General features: G+C 54.0%; 1 protein-coding gene across 1 annotated transcript; it reads right to left on the reverse strand.

Annotated features, from left to right (window-relative positions):
- Nucleotides 1-488: 488 nt before the first annotated feature.
- GALNT6 (polypeptide N-acetylgalactosaminyltransferase 6) lies at nucleotides 489-24131 on the reverse strand. The gene is made up of 10 exons (XM_056120203.1): nucleotides 23641-24131; nucleotides 21722-21894; nucleotides 11663-11812; nucleotides 10482-10716; nucleotides 6716-6833; nucleotides 5142-5342; nucleotides 4576-4707; nucleotides 4054-4155; nucleotides 1486-1638; nucleotides 489-622 (listed from the first exon to the last, which is right to left on the reverse strand). The coding sequence occupies exons 1-10, from the start codon at nucleotides 24129-24131 to the stop codon at nucleotides 509-511; spliced, it is 1869 nt and encodes a 622-aa protein (XP_055976178.1). The 3' UTR covers nucleotides 489-508.
- Between the last annotated feature and the right edge of the window lie 303 nt (nucleotides 24132-24434).

Consider the following 24434-nt stretch of genomic DNA (forward strand, 5'->3'; position numbering starts at 1 on the left):
GGTTCTGTGGGTGCCACAGAGCAGCGGTTCTCAACTGGGGGCCATGTGGAACCCCCCAGGATATTGCTCCAAGGACTACAGGTGAAAATTGTGTTCATGGAGGACCAGGGCACAAGGCCGGCTGCAATCAGTAGGACAAGGGGCCACAGGAAGGAACCAAGGCGGGAAGGGGCTATGGGCAGGAAAGGGTCGAGCTATGCTGGAAGGGAATTCAGGTCAGGCTGCGGGAGGGTGGGGTTGGGGGGGTGTTTCCCTGAGTCCATTATGGTAGTCCTAGGCCTTGCCGCAGTGGCCAGTGTGCTGAGGAGGTTTCCTCTTTTCCGATGGAAGGGAAGCTCCGGGCCAGGCAGCTCGTGTCCGAGTGGTCCCTCTGTCCATCCATGTGGGCGTCAGAAAGCAGTTCCAGTGCTGCTCAGGGAGCAGGGAGGTCCTGTCTGAGCAACCATGACATGGGGCGGGGGAGGGGTGGTCCATCTCTTAGACTGCCAGGAAAGCTAGCAGGCCAGGACTAGTTGAAGACCCAGTGCTGGTGGGGGTCACTGGGATCGCAGGGGGCCATGGCTGGAGTTTGGTTCTTAGATGTCAGGCAGGTACCGGATCCGGAGTTCCTGAAGAGTTGGTCCTAAAAGATGATACCATGAAGGGTCAGCCTGGGCCTCAAGTTCCACAGTGCTACTAGAGGGGGTTCACAAGGCAAAGGCCACAAGGGGCAGAGAGTTCTTTCTCTAGATGTCAGATACATCCAGAGATGTGTGTGTGGGGGGCACACCCCGTGATGCTCAGGGCTTACTCCTGTCTCTGCTCTCCGGTCACTCCTGGTAAGGCTCAAGGAACCATAAATGGTGCTGGGGATCAGACTAGGGTTGGCCATGTGCAAGGCAAGTGCCCTACCCACTGCCAACATCAGAGCCTCCGAGGGATGTGTTCCTGAGTCTGTGTCTGTGTTGGGGCTGGGACCCCAACTTCACCCCTGAGTGGTTGGTGCAGAGGAAGGCAGGCCAAGGTCGGACTGCAGTGGCCCCTCCTCTAGCGGGCGGGTCTCAGAGCAGACCCCCACGAACCCCCACTGTCTGCAAGGCAGGGCAGGGCTGCTCCCTGGAGGTCTGGCTCGGGACCTGATTGTGCTGACATCCCAGATCAGCACGAGCTCAGAGAAGCCATCCCAGGCCTGTCAATGACTGGTGACAGGTTGGGAGCCAGTGTCCATCCTGCTGAGTATCACGAGACCGTCTCTAGACACAAGGACACCGTCTGCTTGAACCTGACTCCACACATGTCAGTGCAAAGCTGGTCCTGGCACGCACACGGCAGCTGGTACAGAGATGACAAGTTCACCTTGGGGTGAATTGCAAATGGGGAGCCACCGGCCACCCCCAGCCACCTCCCAACCAGTCACCACACAGTGCTTCTCTGAGGCCACCCTTCCCTCTCTTCCCTCTCTGACCGGAGACAGGAACACGGCGCGGAGCAGTGGCCGCAGCTCACCTGGGTCAGTTCCCATTCCTCGGCCTTGGGCACGTGGCTGTTCCTGCCAGTGAAGTGACAGTTGTGAAGGCGCAGGGTGCCCCTGCTGACGTGTAGACACAGCTGTTTCGCGATGTTGTGGCGGATTTCCCTCTTGGTCGTGTACTCAAAGTACTAGAAGTCGGGACAAGAGGAGGTGTCGGGGAGTGGCCGAGTGTGTGCCCGCGCTCTGCCAAAGCCACTGCCCTCAGATGCCAACAGCCAGTGACACGCTCTGAGGTGGGGAGTGGGGCGGGGGGAGGCCACACCAGCGGCAGCATTCAGGGTCCCCCTGTGGACTGTACAGCCTCCGTTTATACGGGAATCACAGTGAATGCTTGGTCCGTTTTTTTAGGAGGGCCTCACCGGGTCATGCTGAGGGCGCATTCCTGGCTCTGCACTCAAGAATCTCTCCTTGGGCTGGAGTGATAGCACAGTGGGTAGGGCGTTTGCCTTGCTCACGGCCAACCCGGGTTCGATTCCCAGCATCCCATATGGTCCCCTGAGCACTGCCAGGAGTAACTCCTGAGTGCAGAGCCAATTGTAACCCCTGTGCATCGCCAGGTGTGACCCAAAAAGAAAAAAAAAAGAATCACTTCTGGCTGTGCTCAGGGCACCATGTGGGGTGCCAGCGAATCGAGTCTATGTTGGTTGTACACAAGGCAAGTTACTCACACACTGAACTACCTTTCCAACCCCCCTGGCTTTAAATTAAGTAGGGGCTGGGTACCAGGAGCGATTCCTGAGCACAGGACCAAGACTTTGTCATGGGCACTGCCGGGTGTGGCTTCCCCTAGGCATTCATTAGTGGCTGGGGAGATAGCTCAGTGGTCAGGGTTGTATCTTTGCATGTGCCAGCCCCTGGTCTGTGCCCCAGGATCACACTGGGTGTGGCCCACCCACACAGGGTCCTGGAGCAGCTCTGCGTCACTGCCCCCTCTGGCCTGGTGCTGCTGGAGGTGGGAGTGGCATTGCTTGGCATACTCCTCAAATCAAACTTTAGGCTCATTTGGGGGGCCTCCCCAGGGTGCTTAGGGGTCCTTGGGGGCCACCAGGATGCTGAGGGGGCTGTGCTGGAGATTGAACCAGCTCTGCGCATGGTCTCCCTGGCCTCTGATTTCACCTCATTTGAAGCATAATCTGTGTAATCGGGTGACTCTTGTTTATTTTTTAATTGGCTAACTGATAATGATTGTCCACTGTACTCCCGTCATTCATCGATTTGCTCGAGCAGGCCCAGTAACGTCTCCATTGTGAGACTTCTTGTTACTGTGTTTGGCATGTTGAATACTCTCGGTAGCTTGCCAGGCTCTTCGAGAGGGGCGGAAGAATCGAACCCGGCTCGACAGGGCTGGCTGTGTGCAAGGCAAACGCCCTACCGCTGATAACGATAATGATTAAGATTTTTAAAAAAAATCAGGGCCAGAGTGATAGTACAGCCAGTAGGGCAAGTGCCTTGCACATGGTCAACCCATGTTGAATCCTTGGCACCCCAAATGATTCCCCCAAGTCCACCAGGAGTGACCTTGAGCACAGAGCTAGGAGTAAGCCTGAACACTGCTGGGTGTGCCCACCCCCAAACACAAGTTCACTAATGTAGCCTGTAGCCCCTAGGATCATCTGGTTGGCTAGTAGGCATTTACATCCCAGTCCCAGGGTGTTCAGGGAACCATACTCCGGGGGGGGGGGGGGGCGAGGGGAGGGTAGCAGATTAGCCGCATGCCAGGCAATTCCTTTTGCATCTCTTCCTGACCCAGGATAGTTAGGGTAGGCTCAGACACCCAGACAGGCAGCTGTGAGAGATTCCTCAGGGAAATGCCAGGATGTCAACAGGTGGTTGTTTGGGGGCCACTGTAGAGTACTCGGGTCACAAGGCACCAAAGACAGAGGTCACATGTAGTGATGGGGATGGGGGGAGGGAAGGATTAAACACCATGTGCAGGGGGCTGGAGCGATAGCACAGCAGGTAGGGCATTTGCCTTGCACGCGGCGGAACTGGGTTCGATTCCCAGCATCCCATATGGTCTCCTGAGCACTGCCAGGAGTAATTCCTGAGTGCAGAGCCAGGAGTAACCCCTGTGCATCGCCGGGTGTGACCCAAAAAGCAAAAAATAAATAAATAAAATAAAAGCGTTACATATGGGGACTGGAGCGATAGCACAGCGGGTAGGGCGTCTGCCTTGCACGCGGCCGACCCGGGTTCGGATCCCAGCATCCCATATGGTCCCCCAAGCACCGCCAGGAGTGATTCTTGAGTGCAAAGCCAGGAGGAACCCTTGAGCATCGCCAAAAAGCCAAAAAAGAAAAAGTGCCCATTCACCATCAAAGATCCTCATTCCAGACCCTCCCAAACTCAGTACCCCCTGAAGATACCTCGTTCAGAGCCAGATCTTGGCTGTCTGTGTCCTACACCCTCCTCAGCATGGAGTGCAGTGAGAGTGGGCCCCTCTCACTGCCTGTGGACTTACCCCCTGGACCTCAGGAAAGACCGCTGAGAGGAGAGAGGCCACGGAGGGAGGAGCTGTGGGCTTGAGGCAGGAGGGTGGGTACCTGGTTGCCGCCAAGGCCGTGGCAGGGGTACATGATGAGGGGCTTCTCTCCCTTGTTGTTCTCCCCCACATCGAGGCACTGGTTGATCTGCAGGTTCCTGATCTGCAGCACAGTAAGCCAAGAAACAACCAGGACAAGTCAGTAAGGAAACCAGCGGGGCCCAGAAGGACCCACTGCGAACCAGGGCCCCTCTCTGAATTTTCTCCTCTGCTCACTCACCCAGATGTCTGTGCTCACTGCAAAATGGCAGGCAGAGCCCAGCAGCTGGCTAGGGCAGGAAGGGCACCCTGTGACTGCCAGGCTCTCAGAAGATCCCCGAATAGCTTCAATCGCCAAAGTCCATCTCTCAGGACTCCCTGAACCCAGGGCTGTCCCCCTCTCCTAGTGAACCCCAGAAAGGTGCTCTGATGTTTCTTCCTTTCAAGCCCCCACAGGGCTTCTCCACCCTCTGGGATAAAGGATGCAAAAGCAGCCCCTGCCATGCCCGGGGAAATGGGGGACACGATGGCCCTGGAGACTCACTGATCCGAAGAAGGTGGGTGTCAGGTCAGGAACAAAGATCTCAGGGTAGATGTTGTTCAGATACCAGGAAAAGTTCTGGCAGTGGAGTTTTTCCCTCAGCTGCAGGCGCTCCGAGATGTCACCGAAGGATTTCTGTCAACCGAGCCAGACCCCAAGGGTCAGTGCCACCTGCCATAGCCTCCCTGTCTGGGGGGAGGGTCCCTGGATGTGGGCTCGGGGCGGGGGGCCCATGTCTTCCCAGGGCAAGCCTCCTGCTCACCGATGCTTAGGGCGGGGGGCGGGGGCTTTGCCGCCCCATCGAGCCCAGACTCCACCTTAGCGTCAGGACCCTCCCACCAACTCCTCATGGACTTCCTGTCAGTTTTCGGCCCAATTCTGAGCCAGTTTCCCCAAAGTTCAGGGAGCGACAGGGCTGCCCTTGCCATTCCCTCTGACTCTCTCAAGTTCACCAGGGCTGAAGGGAGACGCTGGAGAGTGGACAAGGTGGGGAGCCTCGACCTCCCTGTCCTTGCCCCGAGGCTGCGAATCTCTGCACCCCAACATCTCCCGAGCACTTTTCCTCTCACCTCTCTGGCTATCTTTTCTGCCTGCTGGTTTCTCCGGTAGAAAATCTCCTTGTAGCCGTCCATCCACACCTCAGCCAGGCGCACCTGGTTCCGCGCGATGACACTGATACCCTTGGGGAAGGTGTGAGGGCTCTTGGTCCGGAACACGTGTCCAACCACAGAGCAAGGGATGATTTCCAGCTGACCCCCACACTGCCAGACCTGCCGCAGAGGAGAGGGCAGGGGCCTTTAGAGCCTGTGGGGGGCACCTCTACCCCAGGGCTCTGTTCTGTTCTCAGGATGCCAGAGCCCAGGTCCAAGGACTCAGGGAAACCCACTGGTCTGGACAGAAGCACATTGAACAGTCCTCCTAGACCATGACTAAGCATCCCCAGCCTGACCAAGCATCTGATGTGGCTTCATGCTGCTCCAGCAGACAGAAATGTGCGCGCTCCCGCGAGCGACCAGGGTCCACTACGGAAAAGACGGCAGCCTGACTTTGTGTCTGGGATGGACTCCAGTCCTGGAGGTTTCCTGACCTGGAAATGGGGTTTCTATAACCCTGGAAACTCAAGTTTCCCCAAGTCATGACAGTCTTGCGACCCACGCAGAACCTCAGCCACCGGTCACTAGCAAGAATGGTCAACTGCCAGGGGCCTCTGATTCTGGACCTCTACACATTTCCTCAAGGAGCTGGGGCAGAGGAAGAGCAGAGAGGCCGACCCCTGGTGGATAAGCCAATGGCTATGCTGCTGGGCGGGTTTAAGGCATTTCTTTGCGTCCTTTCTCTTTAGGGTTTTGGGTTCGGGACATGTGCTGTTGCTCAGAGAGACATGGTCCTCACAGCCCTTGGCCTGCCAAGGAGCAGGCATCCTGAGTGTTTCCTACGCCCCCCAGCACGGGGAGTCCTCTGGGCTTCTCACAGACTCAGTTCTTTCTTCCAACCTGATCCTATTTTACCTAATTTCTGGGGTCCATCGGAGTTGGGACCACCGACTTCTGCAGCTGTGAGAGGCTGGCTGAGCACAGGCTTAGGAAACTCCAAAGACTTTGTCTCTGAGCCGGAAAGGGGTAATGGATCTTTCCAGAAAAAAATGATGATTGCTCCTGTCTTTTTCCTCTTCTTTCCGGTCCTTTCCCTACATATCTCATGAAAGGCAGCCCTAGACCCTGTGCTGCCGGTAACCCCTTCCCTCTGAGTTCTTCCCAGAGGCCTGGTTTTGGTTTTGGTTGGTTTTGTTTGGGGGCTATACCCAGTCATGCTCGGGAATTATTCTTAGCACTGTGCTTGGAGTCTCCCCTGGCAGCGTTTGGGGAACTAGATGTGGTGCCAGAATTTGCACCAGAGTTGACAGGATGCAAGGTCAGTTATGGCTAATTCCTGGACTGTCTCTCCAGCCCCCAGAAACCTGTCCCAGTTTCCCCGAACTGTCCCCCCAGATCCCACTGCCAGGCACACGCAGCCATGGCAGGAACAGTCACCCTTCAAGTTTCTGTTGCAGAAGAGATAGCCCTGAGCAAGTTGCTGCCTCAGACAGGCCAGGGCAGCCCCTGGGGAAGCTGTGGGTCCCCCAAGAAGCCCTCTTCACTCTCACCCGGAAGGACATTTCCACGTTCTCCCCTCCCCAGATCTCCATCTGATTATCATAGGTACCGATGTGTTCAAAGTAGGACTTGGAGATGGAGAAGAGGCCACCAGCAAACGTCGGGGATCTGGAGAGACAGAGGGAGAAGCATGTGCATCTTCTGGGGGGGGCGGGGGTGGCAGCCAGCCAACATGGGAGCTGCAGGCTGAGCCGGCCACCACCATCCTGCTGCCTCTTTTCTGCTCAGGGCAGACTGTCATGCACTCAGCCAATGTTGACGGTTTACGGTGTCCTCGTCCCCTTGAGGGACCAGCTCAGGGAGAGCTGTAGCCATCCTCACTGTGCCCATGTGCCTGGGTCCTGGCTGTTGCTGCTACAGCTGCTGATTGGGGGCTCTGCTGTCCTGCAAACCACAAGCTGAGGGACAGCTGGCAGTGTCACTCTCTCTTTCTCTGCCTTCTCTTCTCCCCCACCTTCTGTTGCTTCTCCTCCTCCTTCAGCGGTCGACAGAGCAGCTGTTCAGCGCCATGAGACAGACCCTCGTGTTAGGCACCCAAGTCTTCCTGCCCAGTATGAGAGCTGAGTCTCCCTTTCCCTTTGGTTCTTGGGTTACACCCAGAGCTCGGGGCTTATTCCTGGCTCTGCACTCAGAGATCTCTCCTGGCGGGGAGGGACCATATGGGGTGCCAGAACCCAGGTTGGCTGTGTGCAAGGCAAGTGTCCTACCCATTGTGCTATTGCTCTAGTTCCTGTGAGTGTATTTCTTTTTCTTTTTTCTTTATTGGGGGGGCATGGGAGGGCACACCCATGGGTATTCAGGGCTAACTCCTGGCTCTGTGCTCAGGTATCACTCCTGGAGGGGCTCAGAGAACCATATGGGGTGCCAGGGATTGAAATGGATTGGCCATGTGCAAGGCAAATGTCCTACATCTGTACTATCACTTGGACCCCTGTGGGTACATTTCTTAGCAGAGAGAGAGAGAGAGAGAGAGAGAGAGAGATTAATCCTTTTCTCCTCTCAAGTCTCCCATCTTATCTCTGCTCACTGTACCCCAACCTCTGGTTCCCTTTATCCCTAATATATAATCATACATTTCCTGGCCAGTTTAAATTTGCCACAATCCAATATGATAGTCTGAGACAGACTGCTGTTAAAAAAAAAAAAACTCACGAGGCTGTGGAGATTGCTCAATGGGATGAGCACATGGTCTGCATGAGGAAGCCTGGCTTTCATCCTGTCTCTTCATGGTTACCCAGCACTGCCAAGAGCAACGCCCCCCACCCCATCGCCCACCTTAGCACAGAGTCTCAAATCCTTTGAGCATTGCTGGGCATGGGCTCCCTTCCCCAAACAGATAAAATGCGTTTGTAATCACAAATTTCCCCTCCCTCCCTCCTTCTCTCCCTCCCAACCTCTTTCTTTCTTTCTTTCTTTCTTTCTTTCTTTCTTTCTTTCTTTCTTTCTTCCTTCCTTCCTTCCTTCCTTCTTTCCTGCTATCTTTCTGTCTTTTTCTTTCCTCTGTGCTTAGGGGTCATTCCAGGCAGTGCTCAGAGGACCAATCATGTGGTGGAGTCCAGGCGTCCCACTTGCAAAACATGCACTCAGTCTTGGGACTCTCTCTCTCTCTCTCTCTCCAGCCTAAACCCAAGAGAGAAGGATAGAGTAGGTGGTTGATCAGAAGACAAACCCAGATGCACATTAAATAACTTTTTTTTTTTTGCTTTTTGGGTCACACCCGGCGATGCACAGGGGTTGCTCCTGGCTCATGCACTCAGGAATCACTCCTTGGCTTGGGGGACCATACGGGATGCTGGGAATCGAACCCGGGTCGGCCGCGTGCAAGGCAAACGCCCGACCTGCTGTGCTATCACTCCAGCCCCTAAATAACGAACTTTCAGGTATCACCTCATAGGTGAGGAACTGGCAAACTCTAACTGGTGGGTCAAATTTAACATGGCTTTATAAGACTCCGAGGGCAACAAACATGTATTTTTTGCTTGTTTTTGGTTTTGGGCCACATCTAGGGGTGCTCAGGGCTTATTGCTTGTTCTGTGCCCAGGGATCATTCCCAGCAGGGCTCAGACCATGTGGGGGCTAAGGATCAAACACTGGGTTGGTACATGGAAGGCAAGTACCCCATCAGCTGTACTATCTCTCTGGCTTCAACAAACTAAAGAGATGTTTCAAAGCATGGCACAGGGGATAACAGGCAAAAATTTGCACCAGATTAATCTAGGGGCTGGAGCAATAACACAGCGGGTAGAGCGTTGGCCTTGCACGCAGCCGACCAGTGTTCGATTCCTCTGTTGCTCTTGGAGAGCCTGGCAAGCTACCGAGAGTATCCCGCCCGCACCGCAGAGCCTGGCAAACTCCCCATGGCGTATTCCATATGCCAAAAACAGTAACAACAATTCTCACAATGGAGATGTTACTGGTGCCCGCTCGAGCAAATCGATGAACAATGGGAGGACAGTGACAGTGTGACAGTGACTGAAAAAGTTCAGGGCAACTGGCAACCAATCGTTTTCTTTTACTATGTTCTCGATCTTTTCTTCTTCTTAGTGTGTTTCTGTGTGTTTGGATGAGGGGTGGTGTGTGTGTGGGGGGGCATGGGGGGGTTGGTGGGGTGAGGGAGGTTCAGCCAACCCAGAGGTGCTCAGGGGTTATTCTTGGCTCTGGGCTTAAGAGTGAGCCCTAGCTCAGATAGAGAAGGGAGCACCAAATAAAGGGTGTTTGGAGGATCCTCCCAGGATGGGAGATGCATGTTGAAAGTAGACTATGGACCGAACATGACTGCCACTCAGTGCCTCTTTTGCAGACCACAGTACCCAAAAGGAGAGAGAGAACAAAAGGGAATGCCCTGCCACAGAGGCAGGGTGGGATTGGGGGAAGGGGGGTGGGAGGGATACTGGGATCCGTGGTGGTGGGAAATGGGCATTGGTGGAGGGATGGATATTTGATCATTGTATAATCGAAACCCAAGTCTACAACTGTACCTCATGGTGTTTCACTAATAAAAATAAAAAAAATAAAAAAGAGTGAGCCCTGACCGTCCTTGGGGTCCTTAAATGGTGCTGGGGACTTGAACTGGGGAGTTAGCACTGTACTACCCCCCAGCTCTGTTCTCAGTCTTTCCAAGAGCACGAGTCCATGCCAACCTCTTTGATCATGAAGGCCACTGAGGCACAGATTCTGCCCACCTTCTTCCAATACCTCTGGAAACACTGGTTGCATCCTTCTCTGGGTAGACATGAAATAAAAGAGATAAAAAAGGGCCAGAGCGATAGCACAGCGGGTAGGGCGTTTGCCTTGCATGCAGCCGACCTAGGTTCAATCCCCGGCATCCCATATGGTCCCCCAAGCACCTCTGGGAGTGATTCCTGAGTACAGAGCCAGGAATAACCCCTGAATATTGCTGGGTGTGACCCAAAAAGCAAAAATAAATAAATAAATAAATAAATAAAATATATAACGCCCTAAGTAAGCTTCTGGCAGGCAGAAAGCGGTAAGACAAGTTGCTATAGCCCGAGGCAGCGTGGGGCCCCACCAGGAGCATGGCCAGGCAGCCTAATGGCCTTGCTCTTCCACCTAGAGTCATCTGAGGCGAGCTGTTCCTCTGGGGGAGTCGCTGTGTCCTCACCTAGAAACCAGGCCCATCACAGTGCCCACCTCAAGGCAGGTGGGCTTCAGTCAAAGGTGTCACATGCCTAATAAACTTGGACCTAGGCGGGGGCATCACGAGCCAGGCCAGGCCTCCCGGGCAGTGGTGCTTACTTGATGGGGTAGGTCTCATCTCTGCGCCTCCGGGTTTCGTGAGGAGGGAGAATCTCCCAGCCGAAGGTCAAACTCCAGTCAAAGTTCCCACGGCTGTGGACTTTGCCCTTCTGGACAGGCCAAGAGAACTGGAACGTGTTAAGGTTGATGGTGACGATGTCCGGGCTCACCACTGCCGTCTCGTCCTCAGCAATGCGAGCCAGGAGGGGTTCCAGCCAGCCATGAAAGCATTCACCTGCGGGAGGCCACAGTCAGGGTCGTCCCCAGCCCTGCCCGAGGCCGCTCAGGGGCGACCCAGGGGACCCAGGAACCCACTACCCACTCCCTGGTCTGAGGCAGAGTGAGATCTTTGGGACACCCCACCCCCAACACACAGCTCCCTGTCTCCCGCCGAGAGGAAAGGGGGCACAGTTTTGGAGGGGAGGATGGAGGTCTCCAGGGTAACAAAGTCAACTCAGGTGACCCAGTGCACAGGGAGGTCCCAGGTTGGAGTCTTTGGAGCCCAGGGCATCTGCTGTCCCAGCCCTTGCCACCAAGTGTGGGTTTGAGAAGTGGGCACAGCGCCAGAGGTCCGGCAGTCCCAGTCTCAGCGCTGTGTGGCCAGCCCCTTCATTGGGACCCTGTGAGATGCTCCATGAACTGCACTTCTGACTTCACCTGGCCCTCTGGGTAATTCTGTTAGGTGAGTGGGGTGGAGTGCCTCAACCTCGTCTCGCAAACAGGAAACTGGGGTCCTTTGATGGGTAGGGTGGGGTGCCTCACCCCCATTTCGCAAACAGGAAACTGGAGTCCAGGAAGTGACAGCCAGACCACAAAGCCAGGGTCCCCAACTGACCCCAGACCACAAAGGCAGGGCCTCCAACTCACCCCAGACCACAAAGCCAGGGGCCCCAACTGACCCCAAACCATGTAAGCCAGGGACCCCAAATGATCCCAGACCACAAAGCCAGGGGCCCCAATCCCAGATTTATCCTAGTGACTTGCGGGTACATGGTTTATCTTGACAGCGGGGAGGAGGGTATTCTGGGGGAAACCATTCTAACCCCGAGTGGCCTTGTAGGAAAGCTCCATAAATTAGTTCCCAGGACTCACAGGAGGTCTCTCTGATGTGGGGCCTCTGCGGACTAGGATGAGGAAGGGGAGGGCGAGGCGGGAGCGGGTGCCCGCGACAGCTTACTCACAGTGGGCGTCCAGGAAGGTGAGCACCTCGGCCTGCGCCGCGCTGGCCCCCAGCAGCCGGGCGGTGATCAAGCCCTTCCGTTCTTTCTGCCGAAGCACGCGAACCACCTTCAGCGGCTTCACGTACTGCTCCAGTGGCTCCTTTAGGTACCCTGGAAGGAGCAGGTCATTGTGGCCAGCTCAGCACTTGGTGGCAAAGCTAAGGCTGGCCCCAGAGCCAAGCCCAGTTGTAGGGGATGGGCGGCGAGGAATGCAGCAGGGGTGAGCCTTGCCTCGGGTTCACTGTGCCGCTGATTTTGGATTCATTGCTGGTCATTTTGCCTCCAGAATCCTTTCATTGTTAATCGCGCGGCCGTGCATCATATGGTTCTCATAACCAGCTATAGAAAACAAATAATTTTACAAGGCCTTTTTAGCAGTTCTGATTGTTGGGTGGAAAGTCTAAGCAATAATGGTGATGCATTTTTTGTCGAAATAATGAATGTAATCAAAGTAGAGAGAGAGAGTTAAGTAGAAATCATCTGCCTCACAGGCATTGGGAGGGGTGGGAGGGGGGTTTATTGGGGTTCTTGGTGGTGAAAAATGAGTACTGGTGAAGGGAAATGTGTTTGATGATTGCATGACTGAAACTGAAGCCTGAAAGCTTTGCAACTTTTCCCACAGTGATTCAATAAATAAATATAACAACAACAACAAAGAATCCTTTCATTGTTGTGTTCCCTCCTTCAACTGCAGCCCCCTTGAGCTCGTGGCCCCCAGTCTAAGGAGCTCGATGGAACACCGACAAAGGCTCATTATTGCTGGCGGGACCAGCGGCAAGAAGTCTTCCTCATCCTTCCTCATCCTCTGCAGAGGAACTTCTTCAAGAAGCTGAAAAGTTGCCAAGTGGATTTTTAATGAAATTAAGAAACATGTACCAGGTGCTGCCTACCGGGAAGCAGGAGATTGCCAGGTGGGTGACAGGGGTTTTGCCATCAGTGGGACAGAGTGGCCATGGACGTAGACGGAGGCCATTGGAGGGAGTTCTGTAGGCAGGGTTTCTTCTGAGACTGCCACTTCCCTTCTGGTTTTGCTTTTGGACCACGCCAGGTGGTGCTCAGAGGTTACGCCTGGCTCTGCACTCAGGAATTACTCCTGGTGGTGCTCAGGGACATGGGATGCCGGGTCGCTGTGTGTAGGGCGAGTGCCCTACCCTCTGTACTACTGCTGCGGCCCAGGGCTGCTAGCTCCCAAGTGCAAGCATACTTCATGACTTGGTTACTCCTTTAGAACCTCAGTGCATTCACAACGGCTTTGTTTTGAGGCAATCTACCTGGAAACGTATTTCAAACCTTATTAATGTTTTATTAAGTGGCATTTTGATTGGTCTGTTCTACTATTCTGTTCCCAGCTGCGGAGACTGGAGTTGGCGAGTAGTTTTGCTGCATCTGTGCTCACACGCACATATCAACTTACACATGCACACATGGACTCATGTAGCCTCACACAGAGTCACATGTTCTTTTATTAAAAGATCAAGCAGGAACCCCCTCCCCCAATACTTATAAGCCAGCATCAGCCTCTGATGGCCGCTTCAGCTGAACTCGCTGAGCAAACACCTGCTGTCACACTATCCAGGTGTCAGACACTGAGCCAGGGAGGTGCCTTGCCTGCCCAGTCCTCAAGTCACTCTTGGCCTCCTAATTCAATGGACAGCCCCATGCCAGCCTCAACAGGAAGGAGAGGCCCAACTGACAGCCTCACCTGGGCAGTGTGGCTGCTGTTTCCCCTGTTTTCTCTTTAGATGATTTTTAGACTGTTTTCTCAAGGAGCTCCTGGTGGTGAAGATACCCCCCACCCCACCCCGAGGAAATCCTGAAGAAATATAGGCAGTGGATTTTGGGTTGAGACTGCAAAGTGCCAAACCGTGAACCTCAGAACTCTACAAAGCCCTTCTCCCTCACTTCAGGTGACTGGACCTGAAGATTTTTTTGCAGGGGAAGAGGGGCAGGTGTGACATCTGGTGGTGCTCAGGGGTTATTCCTGGTTCTGTAATCAGGAATCACTCCTGGCGGTGCTCAGAGGACCATATGGGGTGCTGGGTATTGAACCCTGGTCGGCTGCATGCAAGGCAAACACCCTGCCCACTGAACTATTGATCTAGCACCTGAACCTAAAGATTCTAAGGCAGCTTCATTCTTTAAGCCTGGAGTTTCCAGGACTCTGTGATCCCTGTACACAGTTCCCGAGGTCATGGTCAAACACAACACTAATGCTTGAGGGCTCCCTGGCCTCGCCCTTCACTTGGAGGCCTCATAGAACCACGCATCTTTGAAGCCTGAGATGAGACTCCAGGGTTCCATCCAGTCTGTCCCACCTCCCAGACTCAGTACATGGTGTTGATCTCTTTTGGGACCAAACTCAGCAGTGCTCAGGGGTTTCTCCTGGCTTTGCTCTCAGAAATTACTCCTGGTGCTGCTCAGGGGACCATAGGGGATGACGGGGATCAAACCCGGGCAAGGCAAGCGCCCTACCTACTGGACCACCCCTCTGGCCCAGTATGAATGTGTTTAATGCGATCACCTGGAACACTTTAAAATGGTGAAGATGGACCCTCACGCCACCAGCCTCCCAGTGTCTCTGCTTTATGTTTGGTGACCCTGTAACAGCTTCAGTGGCAGATCTGGTTCCAGACTCACTTTGGGCCTGGGTTGTTCAGTGTCTTCAGAGGTGAAGTGCAGGCTGGTTCTAAGCACAGGCTGAAAACTACAGACACGAGCCAGGGAAGCTGGTGTGCTCAATGCTGGTATTTTCATTGACTTACACCATGCTGAGGGAATGGCTGTCACATGATCTTACATAATCCCCCTGGCCACACTGCAGGGGTCAAGCGTGGGGACAATGCCTATGGCCACTAGGCCATTGAACCATGTGCTATATTTTCTTCTTTAGATTCTTAGAAACATACTAAAGTTGGGCTGGAGCAATAGCACAACAGGTAGGGCATTTGCCTTGCATGCGGCCAACACGGCCGACCCGAGTTCGATTCCTCTGCCCCTCTCGGAGAGCCCGGCAAGGTACTGAGAGTATCTCGCCCGCATGGCAAAGCCTGGCAAGCTACCCATGATGTATTCGATATGCCAAAGACAGTAACAATTGTCACAATGGAGACGTTACTGGGCCCACTCAGGCAAATGGATGAACAACAGGAGGACAGTGACAGATACTAAAGTTACTAATATCCCATTTTTCAAATGAAGCAACAGCCTCGGTGGCTCAAGTGCCCCACAAGTGCTCTTGTGCAAGGAACCCTGTGAACAACAGTGCAGTGACCTCAGGAATGTCACTGATCTTTTGACTGAATATCCGGGTAAGTGACAAAAAACATGTAAACATTTGCTAGTTCAGGAACAAAAGCCCATATAGAAATGTTAAGAATATTATAAGCTCTTTATAGTATTTAGTTGCATTGAAAATTGGAAGTTACCTGAATTTAGGCATAAAGGGGGCACCTGTGGGCATGTTAGGAGTTTGTTCCTGTCCAAACAACTACAGTGAACTCATTTCCCATTAGACAAATACAGGTACCTAATGTTCAAACTAAAATAAAATGGTGGAGATGATAAATTTTCGTTGTTATTCCCACCTGGCAGTGCTCAGGGGACCGTATATGGTGCCAGGGATTGAACAGGGGAAGGATGTGTGCAAGGAAAATGCCCTAATCCCTGCACGATCTCTCAGACCCCCATGGGACATACTTTAAATTATTTACTTTCTGCCTTTCCTACTGAAAAGGTAAGACCCAGGTACCAAGAGTGACTTAGTGGCAAAAATCCCTGCCTTGTTAACGTAAGGCCATGGTGACATCCTCATGTCTGGAGCAGGGCATGGTCCCTGGCAGCAGATCTGTTATTTGGGACTTCTGCTGACACACAGAACGTTTAATATCTTGTGAGTACTGCACTGAAAAAGAAAGTGTCTGGGCCAGAGAGATAGCATGCCGAGCATGTGGTGTGGTCCTAAGGCACTGCCAGGTGTGGACCCTTTGGCCAAAAAATTTTTTTTCCTTGTTTTGGGGCCACACCCGGTGGTATTCAGGGCTTACTCTTGGCTCTGTGCTCAAGGGTCACTCGTGGCGAGGCTCAAGGGAACAGATGTAGTTCTCAGGAGAAAACCTGGGTAGGCTGCATGCAATGCAAGGTCTTTCCCTTATACTATCTCTCCAGTCCTTAAAAATAATTTTTTAAAGAGGGGGCTGATTTGATATTACAGTAGGTAGGGAGTTTGCCTTGCACAAGGCTGACCTGGGTTTGATTCTCAGCAGCCCATATTGTGACCCAAGCATCGCCAGAAGTAATTCCTGAATACAGACAGAGCCAGGAATAACTCCTGAGCATTGCTGGGTGTGGTTCCTCCCAAAAAAACAACAAAAACCAAGCAAAAAAATTTTAAGAGGTGTTAGCACTGCACCCAGAGTTCCCAGATCCTCTGACGAGCATGTGTGAGAGCACCAAAGAGAAGAGGGCAGCTCAGTGAGGTGGTGTGTGGATTCTGGCCCTCACAGCCATAGCACCAACACAAAGGAAGCCGGGTGTGTGTGTGGGGGGGGCTGGGGGGGGGCTGAGGCACTTCTGGTTGTTTTGGTACCACATCTGGAAGTGCTGATGGTTACTCTTAGCTGGTGCTTAGGGGTCGCTCCTGGCATTACTTGGGGGATTACATAGGGTGTTCAGAATAATCCCAAGACCTTCTGCATGCTCTCTTGCCCTTTGAATTATCTTCCTGGCCCTGGGGAAGGGAAATTTTAAAAAAAGAAAAGAAAGAGTGGCCAGTGGTATTCTACATATAGGAGACCTGGGTTCACACACACACACACACACACACACACACACACACACCAGAGATAATACAGGAGTTAAGTCCTTTGCCCTACATGCTGCTGACCCCATTCAAATCCCTCACAGGGGTGGTCCCCGAGCACCCCTGGGATCACTCCTGGAACACAGAGCCAGGAATAGCCCCTGAGCAATGCTGAGTGTGGGCCCCAAACCCAAAAACAAACCAACAAAAAAACCATAAAAACTATGGCTGTTATCCAAATATGAGTGAATAAATTCAATATTAGAGGGTGTTACACTTCTTCCTCCTTTCATCTTTCCAAATGGATCAGTTATGAAAACATGCCCTTTTGCAGTTAGATTCAGCGCTGAATAGAACGTAGATGGGCATGAAAACAGAACAAAAACAAACCAGAAAATATTAGCGGAGTCCTTCTGACAATGTGACAATGAAGCCTTTTCTGGTTTTCTTTGTTTAATTTTTTGAGAATTTAAGGAAGAGGAGGGGCAATCCATGAGAGGGGCAAATTAAGACAGGGTCAGGATTCCTCATTTATCTCATGAGTGCAGGCCAGGGGCCCAATAGTGACCAGGGCAGGCAGCAAGGTCTGTTGCTATGTTTGGTGTGTGTGTGTGTGTGTGTGTGTGTGTGTGTGTGTGTGTGTGTGTGTGTGGCCCCACTCAGCAATGTTCAGGGCTTACTCTGTGCTCAAGGATCACTCCTGGCAGGATCTGTGAAACCATATGTGGGTTCCAGGTATGGAATGAATTGGCTGCATGCAAGGCAAGTGCCTTATTCACTGTACTAGTGCTCCAGTCCCAACCTCCTGAATTCTTTTTTTCTTTTTTTACTCCTGAATTCTTAGGGCTGGAGCGATAGCACAGTGGTAGGGCGTTTGCCTTGCACGCAGCCAACATGGCCGAACCGAGTTCGATTCCTCGGCCCCTCTCGGAGAGCCCGGCAAGCTACCGAGACGGCAAGCCCCTCTTGGAGAGCCCGGCAAGCTTGCCCGCACGGCAGAGCCTGGCAAGCTCCCCATGACATATTCGATATGCCAGACACATTAATAACAAAGTCTCCAATGGAGACATTACTGGGCCCGCTCGAGCAAATCGACGATCAACGGGAGGGCCTTTACCTTTACTTTACTTTTACTCCTGAATTCTTAAGAGGTACCAGTAATGCAAATCAGAAATTGTCCAAAACTCTTGATTTTCGATGAATTACAACTTCCAGTGATGGTATTCCAACAGATAAATCTGCTTTACCACCTCTATGCTCGATCCCCGGCGTCTCATATAGTCCCCCAAGCCCTGATAGGTTCCTGAGCATGGGGCCAGGAATAAAGCCTGAGCACTTCTGGGTGTGGCCCAACCCCTCCCCACCAATAAAAGAATTTAGGAGGTCACAGGCTGAAAAAGGTTGTACAGTGGGTAAGACTCTTATTTTGCATATGGCTGATTGGGTTCAATCCGCAGCATCCCACGTGGTCCCCACACCACACCAGGTGTGATCTCTGAGCACAGAGCCAGGAGTAAGCCCTGTGCATTGCCAGGTATGGCCCCCCCACCCCAAGACAACAGAAAAATAATTTAACAGGCTTGAGTGTATGCTTTGCATGCAGGAGGCCCAGGCTTGATTGACTTCGCCACAGAGAGATGAAGTCTGACCGGGTATTTTTTTTTTGTTATTTCTATTTGTTCTGGGGCTGGAGTGATAGCACAGTGGGTAAGGCGTTTGCCTTGCACTCAGCCGACTTGGCCAACCTGGGTTCAATCCTCCGCCCCTCTCAGAGAGCCCAGCAAGCTACCGAGAGTATCTCGCCCGCACGGCAAAGCCTGGCAAGCTACCCGTGATGTATTCGATATGCCAAACACAGTAACAACAAGTCTCACAACGGAGACGTTACTGGGCCCGCTCGAGCATAAGGATGAACTACGGGAGGGCAGTGCTATTTGTTCTGGGGCCATCTCTGCTGATTCTTAGGGGCTATTTGTGGTTTAGTACTTAGGGATCACTCCCAGCAGAGGTGGGAGACCAGTAGTGCCCGGGACTGAACCGGGATCCAGCATGTCAAACGTGCACTCAGCCTGTGAGCCTCTCTCCAGGGGCCATGCCTGGTTATAGACTTGGATGTGGAGGAGAAAAAGCTCCCCAGCCTGACCCTGGGCCTCGTGATACTCCCAGTACCAAGTAGCCAAGGACTGAAGGTCACAGAGCATCTGTCTGGCTCCTGGACAGGAGGACAGAGCATGGATACTGTACTACAGTGAGGCCCTTTGTGTGTGTGATAAGAGCTGGTTAATCTGATCAAAGTGAGTGTCAGACTTCATCCTGTCCTGCCTAGATTCCCAACCATATTGTGAAGATTTTTGGTCTTTCTCCGCTGAACTATGTGTGGCTGAAAGTTCATCAAAAAGCCCCAAGACTTCAGGTAGGCTGATTTATCCCGAGGATCACAAATCCCCTGGGTTAGATGCACAAAGGTAATGGTCATCGCTTGGACCATCTTTTCAAAGGAGGCCCAAACCCCGAGAAATGAGGAGGACGCACTTCGGAGACTTTTCTTTGTGGCTTTGGTTTGAGGGTCATGCCGGGCTGATTCTTGGCTCTGTGCTCACTCCTAGCAGTTCTCCAGAGACCTTATATGGTGTCAGGGATCAAACCCAGGGCGGCCGTATGTCACCTGCTGTCCTACCTTTCCAGTCCCCTGTCCAGGTTTTTTTAATGAGGTGAGACTCTGGGACACTGGCCATGGTCTTCAGAAAAAGTGTCTGGGGCATCCAGAGACAAAATCCTGTGTTTCAGGGCTACAAAGGATGAGGGCACGTCCCTGAGCCACAGAGGCTACCCGTGCTGGCCCGGGTGACCGTTCAGAATGGCCATGGGCTGCGTGTACCTTAGGGACTATATCCCACTTCTGGGGGACAATTTGAAACAGCTAGAATTTCTTCCATGTGTTCCTCAAGGGAAGAAACTTTGAAGGGACAGACAGCGTAGGGTTGGGGGCCAAGGGTCCAAGGGAGTCAGCGTGAGGGGGGGCAGCTGACACACTGGCCAACCGTTGCCAGGACCAGCCAGAGTCACTGGCATTCCTACAGGGCACTTCTCACCTACAAGCCTTCCATCACGTTCACTTGCTTTTCCTGAGCAAACATACTTGTGGTACGCCAGCATCAGAATCAACATCTTTCTGTTTGTTTTGACTCAGGAGTCACAGCAGAAGATGCACATGGGGTTATCTCTCGCTTGGTATCTAGGGGACCATCCTACCCTGCTGGGGGTCAAACTGCACCTCCCTGTCCCTGCACCCCCAACGCAGGGTTCTAGTCCTCTTAACCGTTTCCTCAGTCCTCATTTTATCACCCTTTTAGTGTCATTTTCTACAGCAAAGCAGCGTTTTAGCCACACCCAAGCTCTCTCTGGGCAGCTGGAGAGATAGGACAGCAGGTAGGGTGCTGGCCTTGCATGTGGCTGACCTGGGTATGATCCCCGGGGTCCCATATGGCCCTCTAAGCCCTGCCAGGAGTGATCCCTGAGTGCAGGGCCAGGAGAAAGCCCTGAGCACTGCTGGGTGTGGCCTGAAAGCCACAAAACAAAACAAGAGAAGACGCTCTCTATTCTTCACTAACACACCTATCCTACGTCTGTTTCATCCTCTCTCCTCCAGGCTGGCCACACCGCTGCCCCCATATCCCTCTCCTGGGATACCTGTCCGGCTCTAAGGGGATGTCAGCTGTGCAGTGCCCCAGACTCAGCACGCAGATGGACACATGTCCTCTGGCAGGGCAGGCCACTCCACCCTCAGTACTTTGTTCTCCTCCAAAGAACAGAGCTAAGCAGATGCTTCTGAGAAGAACTTGCCCAATGCCAAGTTCTCTGCTGAGCTCCAGCGAGCCCTTTGGCCACCCGTCTGGCCACTGGCCAGCCACAAGAGGGAGTCCACTATCTTGGAAATAGCTTGAGAGAGGTGGAGGGCCTGGTCCAAGGCCATGGGGATCCGGAGAGTCTGAGCTGGGGGGGCCTGAACCCTGGGTGGGTGCTGGACACCGAAGTCCACTCCACGTTTTTTTGTGTCTGACTCAGCTTCTGGCCTGGCCTGTGAGGGTCAGTCTTTCCCACAGAAACTCTGTGGTATTTGTCCTCTGTCAGGGCTAGACACAGAGCACTCAGGCAATTCTCAGGTGAGACTGGTCTGAAGGGTGGGAGGCTGGGCGAGCAGCTCACTAACATAACCAACCACAGCCATGAAGACCTTTGCAGGTGGAACAGCTAGAGCGAAAGGGGGAGGGGGCAACGGGAAGCCCACCCCCAGCTCCGGCCCGGGATTCTCAACTCGTGTTTGTTGGGGGCCACACCTGGCTGCTCAGGGCTTACTCCTGGCTCTGTGCTTAGGCCTCACTCCTGGTGGGGGTCAGGGACCATCTGGGATGCCGGGGACTGATCCCAGCTCAGTTCTGTGCCAGGCAAATGCCCTCCCCACTGGACTCTCCAGCCCCATCTTCTCAGCATTTCTGACTTGGGACCGGGATGGGCAACTCCTTTAAGAGTCCTAGTAGCGGGGCTGGAGCGATGATAGCACAGCGGGTAGGGCGTTTGCCTTGCACGCGGCCGACCTGGGTTCAAGACCTGGGTTCAATTCCCAGCATCCCATATGGTCCCCTGAGCATCACCAGGGGTAATTCCTGAGTGCAGAGCCAGGAGTAACCCCTGTGCATCGCCGTACCAAGTGATAAGAGCTGGTTAATCTGATCAAAGTGAGTGTCAGACTTCATCCTGCTCTGCCTAGATTCCAAACCATATTGTGAAGATTTTTGGTCTTTCTCCACTGAACTACGTGTGAAAAAAGATAATTAATTAAAAAAAAGGGGGGGGGGCTGGAGCAATAGCACGGCGGGTAGAGCATTTGCCTTGCATGTGGCCGATCTAGGTTCAATTCCCAGCATCCCATATGGTCTCCCGAGCACTGAGAGGAGTAATTCCTGAGTGTATGAGCCAGGAGTAAACCCTGTGCATCACCGGGTGTGACCCAAAAAGCTAAAAAAAAAAAAAAATAATAAAAAAAAAAGAGTCCTAGTAGCTGCCACGTTCATGGTGAAATGTCCATTCCAGACAGTAGAAATTCAGTCTCGGGGCCCGGGGCGCTGCCTTCCTGCTCACACCCTGCTCCCCCTGAGCTGCAGGGTGACCTCTGGGGGTGCTCCTGCCTGCCCTGTCCCCTTCGTAGGGCCCCTCCCACTCACCCTCGGTGCTGGCGTCGTCCACCAGGATGATCTCCCGCAGCAGGAGGGCCGGGGAGGTGTGCAACACGCTGTACACGGTTCGCAGCAGCGTGGACCAGGCCTCGTTGTGGAACACGATGATGACACTGGTGGTGGGCAGCGGGGGGCAGCGGCGGAACTTCTGTTTGACACATCTACGGGGATGAAAGGAGAGAGTCAGCCTGGAGGGCCCTGGCATTCCGGGGGTGGAGCAGCCTCTGTCCTCGGATTCCCATCACCACCCTCCGCTCCTCGGAGTCCTTCTCCGTCGCAAATAAATGCTCTCTGCTCCCCAAGCACCCCACGTCTGCAGCTGACTCGGCCACTCAGGCCCGTTCCCAGAGCTGCCTCCCGTCGGTGCCCTGGCCCCTCACTGGCCTTATCACAAGGAGTGCCCGGCAGCAACACACAAGGAGCAGGATTCAGGGCAGAGGCCCCCGAGGGGACCGTGATGAATGTGACGTCAGAGAAGAGTCTGGGACCAGCTCCTAGGCGGAGGACAGCGCTCCCTCACAGCTCTCTCATCTCCGTGGCAGTTCCCTGTGACCCAACGTCTGCTCTGATCTTTTTCTCTGTTCTCCTTTTTCTCTGTTGCCCGCCCTGGAGACCCTGTGTCGGGTGGGAGTGGGGCTCTGAATCCTGGATCTCGAGGAATCACGTGCCCCAAACACCCTCACCCCTTCCTCGCCCGCTTCTGCCAGCCGGAGATTCCCCATGGAGCCTGGGGGTGGGGGGGAGACTCGAGCCCCTCACTGTGGCCGCTGTGTCCAGGGCCTGCTCCTGCCCAAGGGCACAGGAACTCTGTCTCCAGGATCCAGGGGGGTGGAGACTGCCGCCACGGCGGGTCTGACTCCTGAGTTGGAAAGGACAAGGCCTAAGCGAGACAGTCATAAAGGCCTTAGCCAGGGAATAGCAAGAACACGCCCACATCGAGGACACGGTTGCAGGTCAGAGATCTAAGTGCTGGGCCGCTGGCCGGGGCTCAAACATAGGGGTAGCTTTGAATACAACTTGGAATGAATGCACAGCCCTGGGCCACCACGAAGGGAACCCTGAGCCTTTGTGGGGACCCCCCTGACCACCTGGCCCACTGGAGTAAAGTTCCTTTCATGAGCTCAGCATTCAGGTCCCATGGCCCCCATGGGGTAAGACCACCTACTCTGCAGCCTGTAGCCCCCCTCACGTGTCCCTATACCAAGCTGTCCAGGCCATGAGTCTCCCTCCTGTGTCTCGAGTCACCTTCAGCCCTTGATGTCACTATCAGCTTAGCCCGACCAGGAGACCCGTGTTTGGTGGATGGGGAGGGGACCAGACCCAGTGGTGCTCGGGGCTTACTCTTGGCAGTGCTGGGGAGTGAACTGGGATTGCCAGGCAAGTGCCTTATTTTCTGCAGTATCTCTCTGGTCCATGACCAGGAGACTTTGAACCCCAGTTCTGGGAGAAGGGCAGAGGGTCAGGAAAGAGCGGGCTTGGTGGAAATGCCGACCCTTATTCTATTTCATTAACTCATTGATTTTTTCCCCATTGTTTACAGCTCTGGGAATCAAACTCAAAGCCTCACGCATGCAGATGGTCAGTCTCCCCCTCAGTCCTTGCCTCACTGTGTGTCCCCAAAACACCCCAAAAGGGGTCAAAGAGATAGTGCAGCAGCAGGTAGGGCATTTGCCTCGAATGTGACTACCCAGGGTTCGATCCCCAGGACCACATATGATCCTCTGAGCTGGCCAGGAGTGCTCCCTGAGTGCAGAGGCAGGAGTTAGCCTTCAGCACTGCCGAGGGTGGCCCCAAACCAGTCAAATAAATAAATAAATAAATAAATAACCCCCTTTCTGAGCTGTTGCTGGCATGTGGCCGAGACTGGCTGCACAGTCCCCCAGGCGGGCTCGGCCGGTGCTACTCACTCCGGGGGTCGTGTGTCTGGCCCCAGGGCCCGGTGCAAGGAGATGCGGTCACTGGCGAAGGCATTGAAGCAGTGTTTCTTATAGCCCTTTTCCTTCTCCTGGGTCTCCTGGGGGGTCCACGTGGCCTTGTGAAACGCTTTCCCGTCTGCCCCCGGGCTGTCAGGGTCCTGGGGTGGCCGTTCCAACAGGGGTTTCAGATCTTCCGGGCTGTAGAATCCAGGCACACAGGAGTGGTTCATGGAGACGAGCAGGGCCTGGGGCTCGGGCGCCCTGATCTGGAGTTTGGGCTTCCCGTCCCGCAGGTTGTTCACAGCGCCCTGCACGAGGCCCAGGAGCTGATTCTTCTGGTTGACTAAGGAATTCAGCCAGGGCTTCTTCGGGGCCTGCTCCTTGCTGCTCAAGTCCCTCTGCAGGACGAAGATGAAGAGCACAAAGGCACAGCCCACCAGGGCCAGGCGGAGGGGCATGTGGCGTCTGCCCAGCAGCCGCATCCTCTGGAACCAGCGGGCACTGGGCCCAGCCCTCGGAGCTGCGGCGGCCACACAGAAGCCTGAGAAGGGAGCAGAGAAATGAACTGGACCACCGGGCAGAGGTGTGGTGAGTTACACGTGGCGGCTGTGTCTAGGCTGTTCCCAACTGCACCAGCCCCTGCCTCAGTCCTTCACAGTGCCTGCCCCTGAGTGTCCTCTTCCACACAGCCACCACACTCGAAACTAACTCCCTCCCTCCCTCCCTCCCTCCCTCCCTCCCTCCCTCCCTCCCTCCCTCCCTCCCTCGCTCCCTCCCTCGCTCCC

This window comes from Sorex fumeus, unplaced genomic scaffold (genome assembly GCF_029834395.1).
Source record: "Sorex fumeus unplaced genomic scaffold, SorFum_2.1 ptg000042l, whole genome shotgun sequence".
Lineage (NCBI taxonomy): Eukaryota > Metazoa > Chordata > Mammalia > Eulipotyphla > Soricidae > Sorex > Sorex fumeus.

Coding starts and splice junctions, on each gene's coding strand:
- GALNT6 (XM_056120203.1), bottom strand. CDS start 24,131: ATGCGGCTGCTGGGCAGACGCCACATGCCCCTCCGCCTGGCCCTGGTG. Junction 11,813..21,721: donor GGACGACGCCAGCACCGAGG/GTGAGTGGGAGG, acceptor TGCTCCTTCCAG/GGTACCTAAAGGAGCCACTG. Junction 10,717..11,662: donor CACCTTCCTGGACGCCCACT/GTGAGTAAGCTG, acceptor GGCCTCCCGCAG/GTGAATGCTTTCATGGCTGG.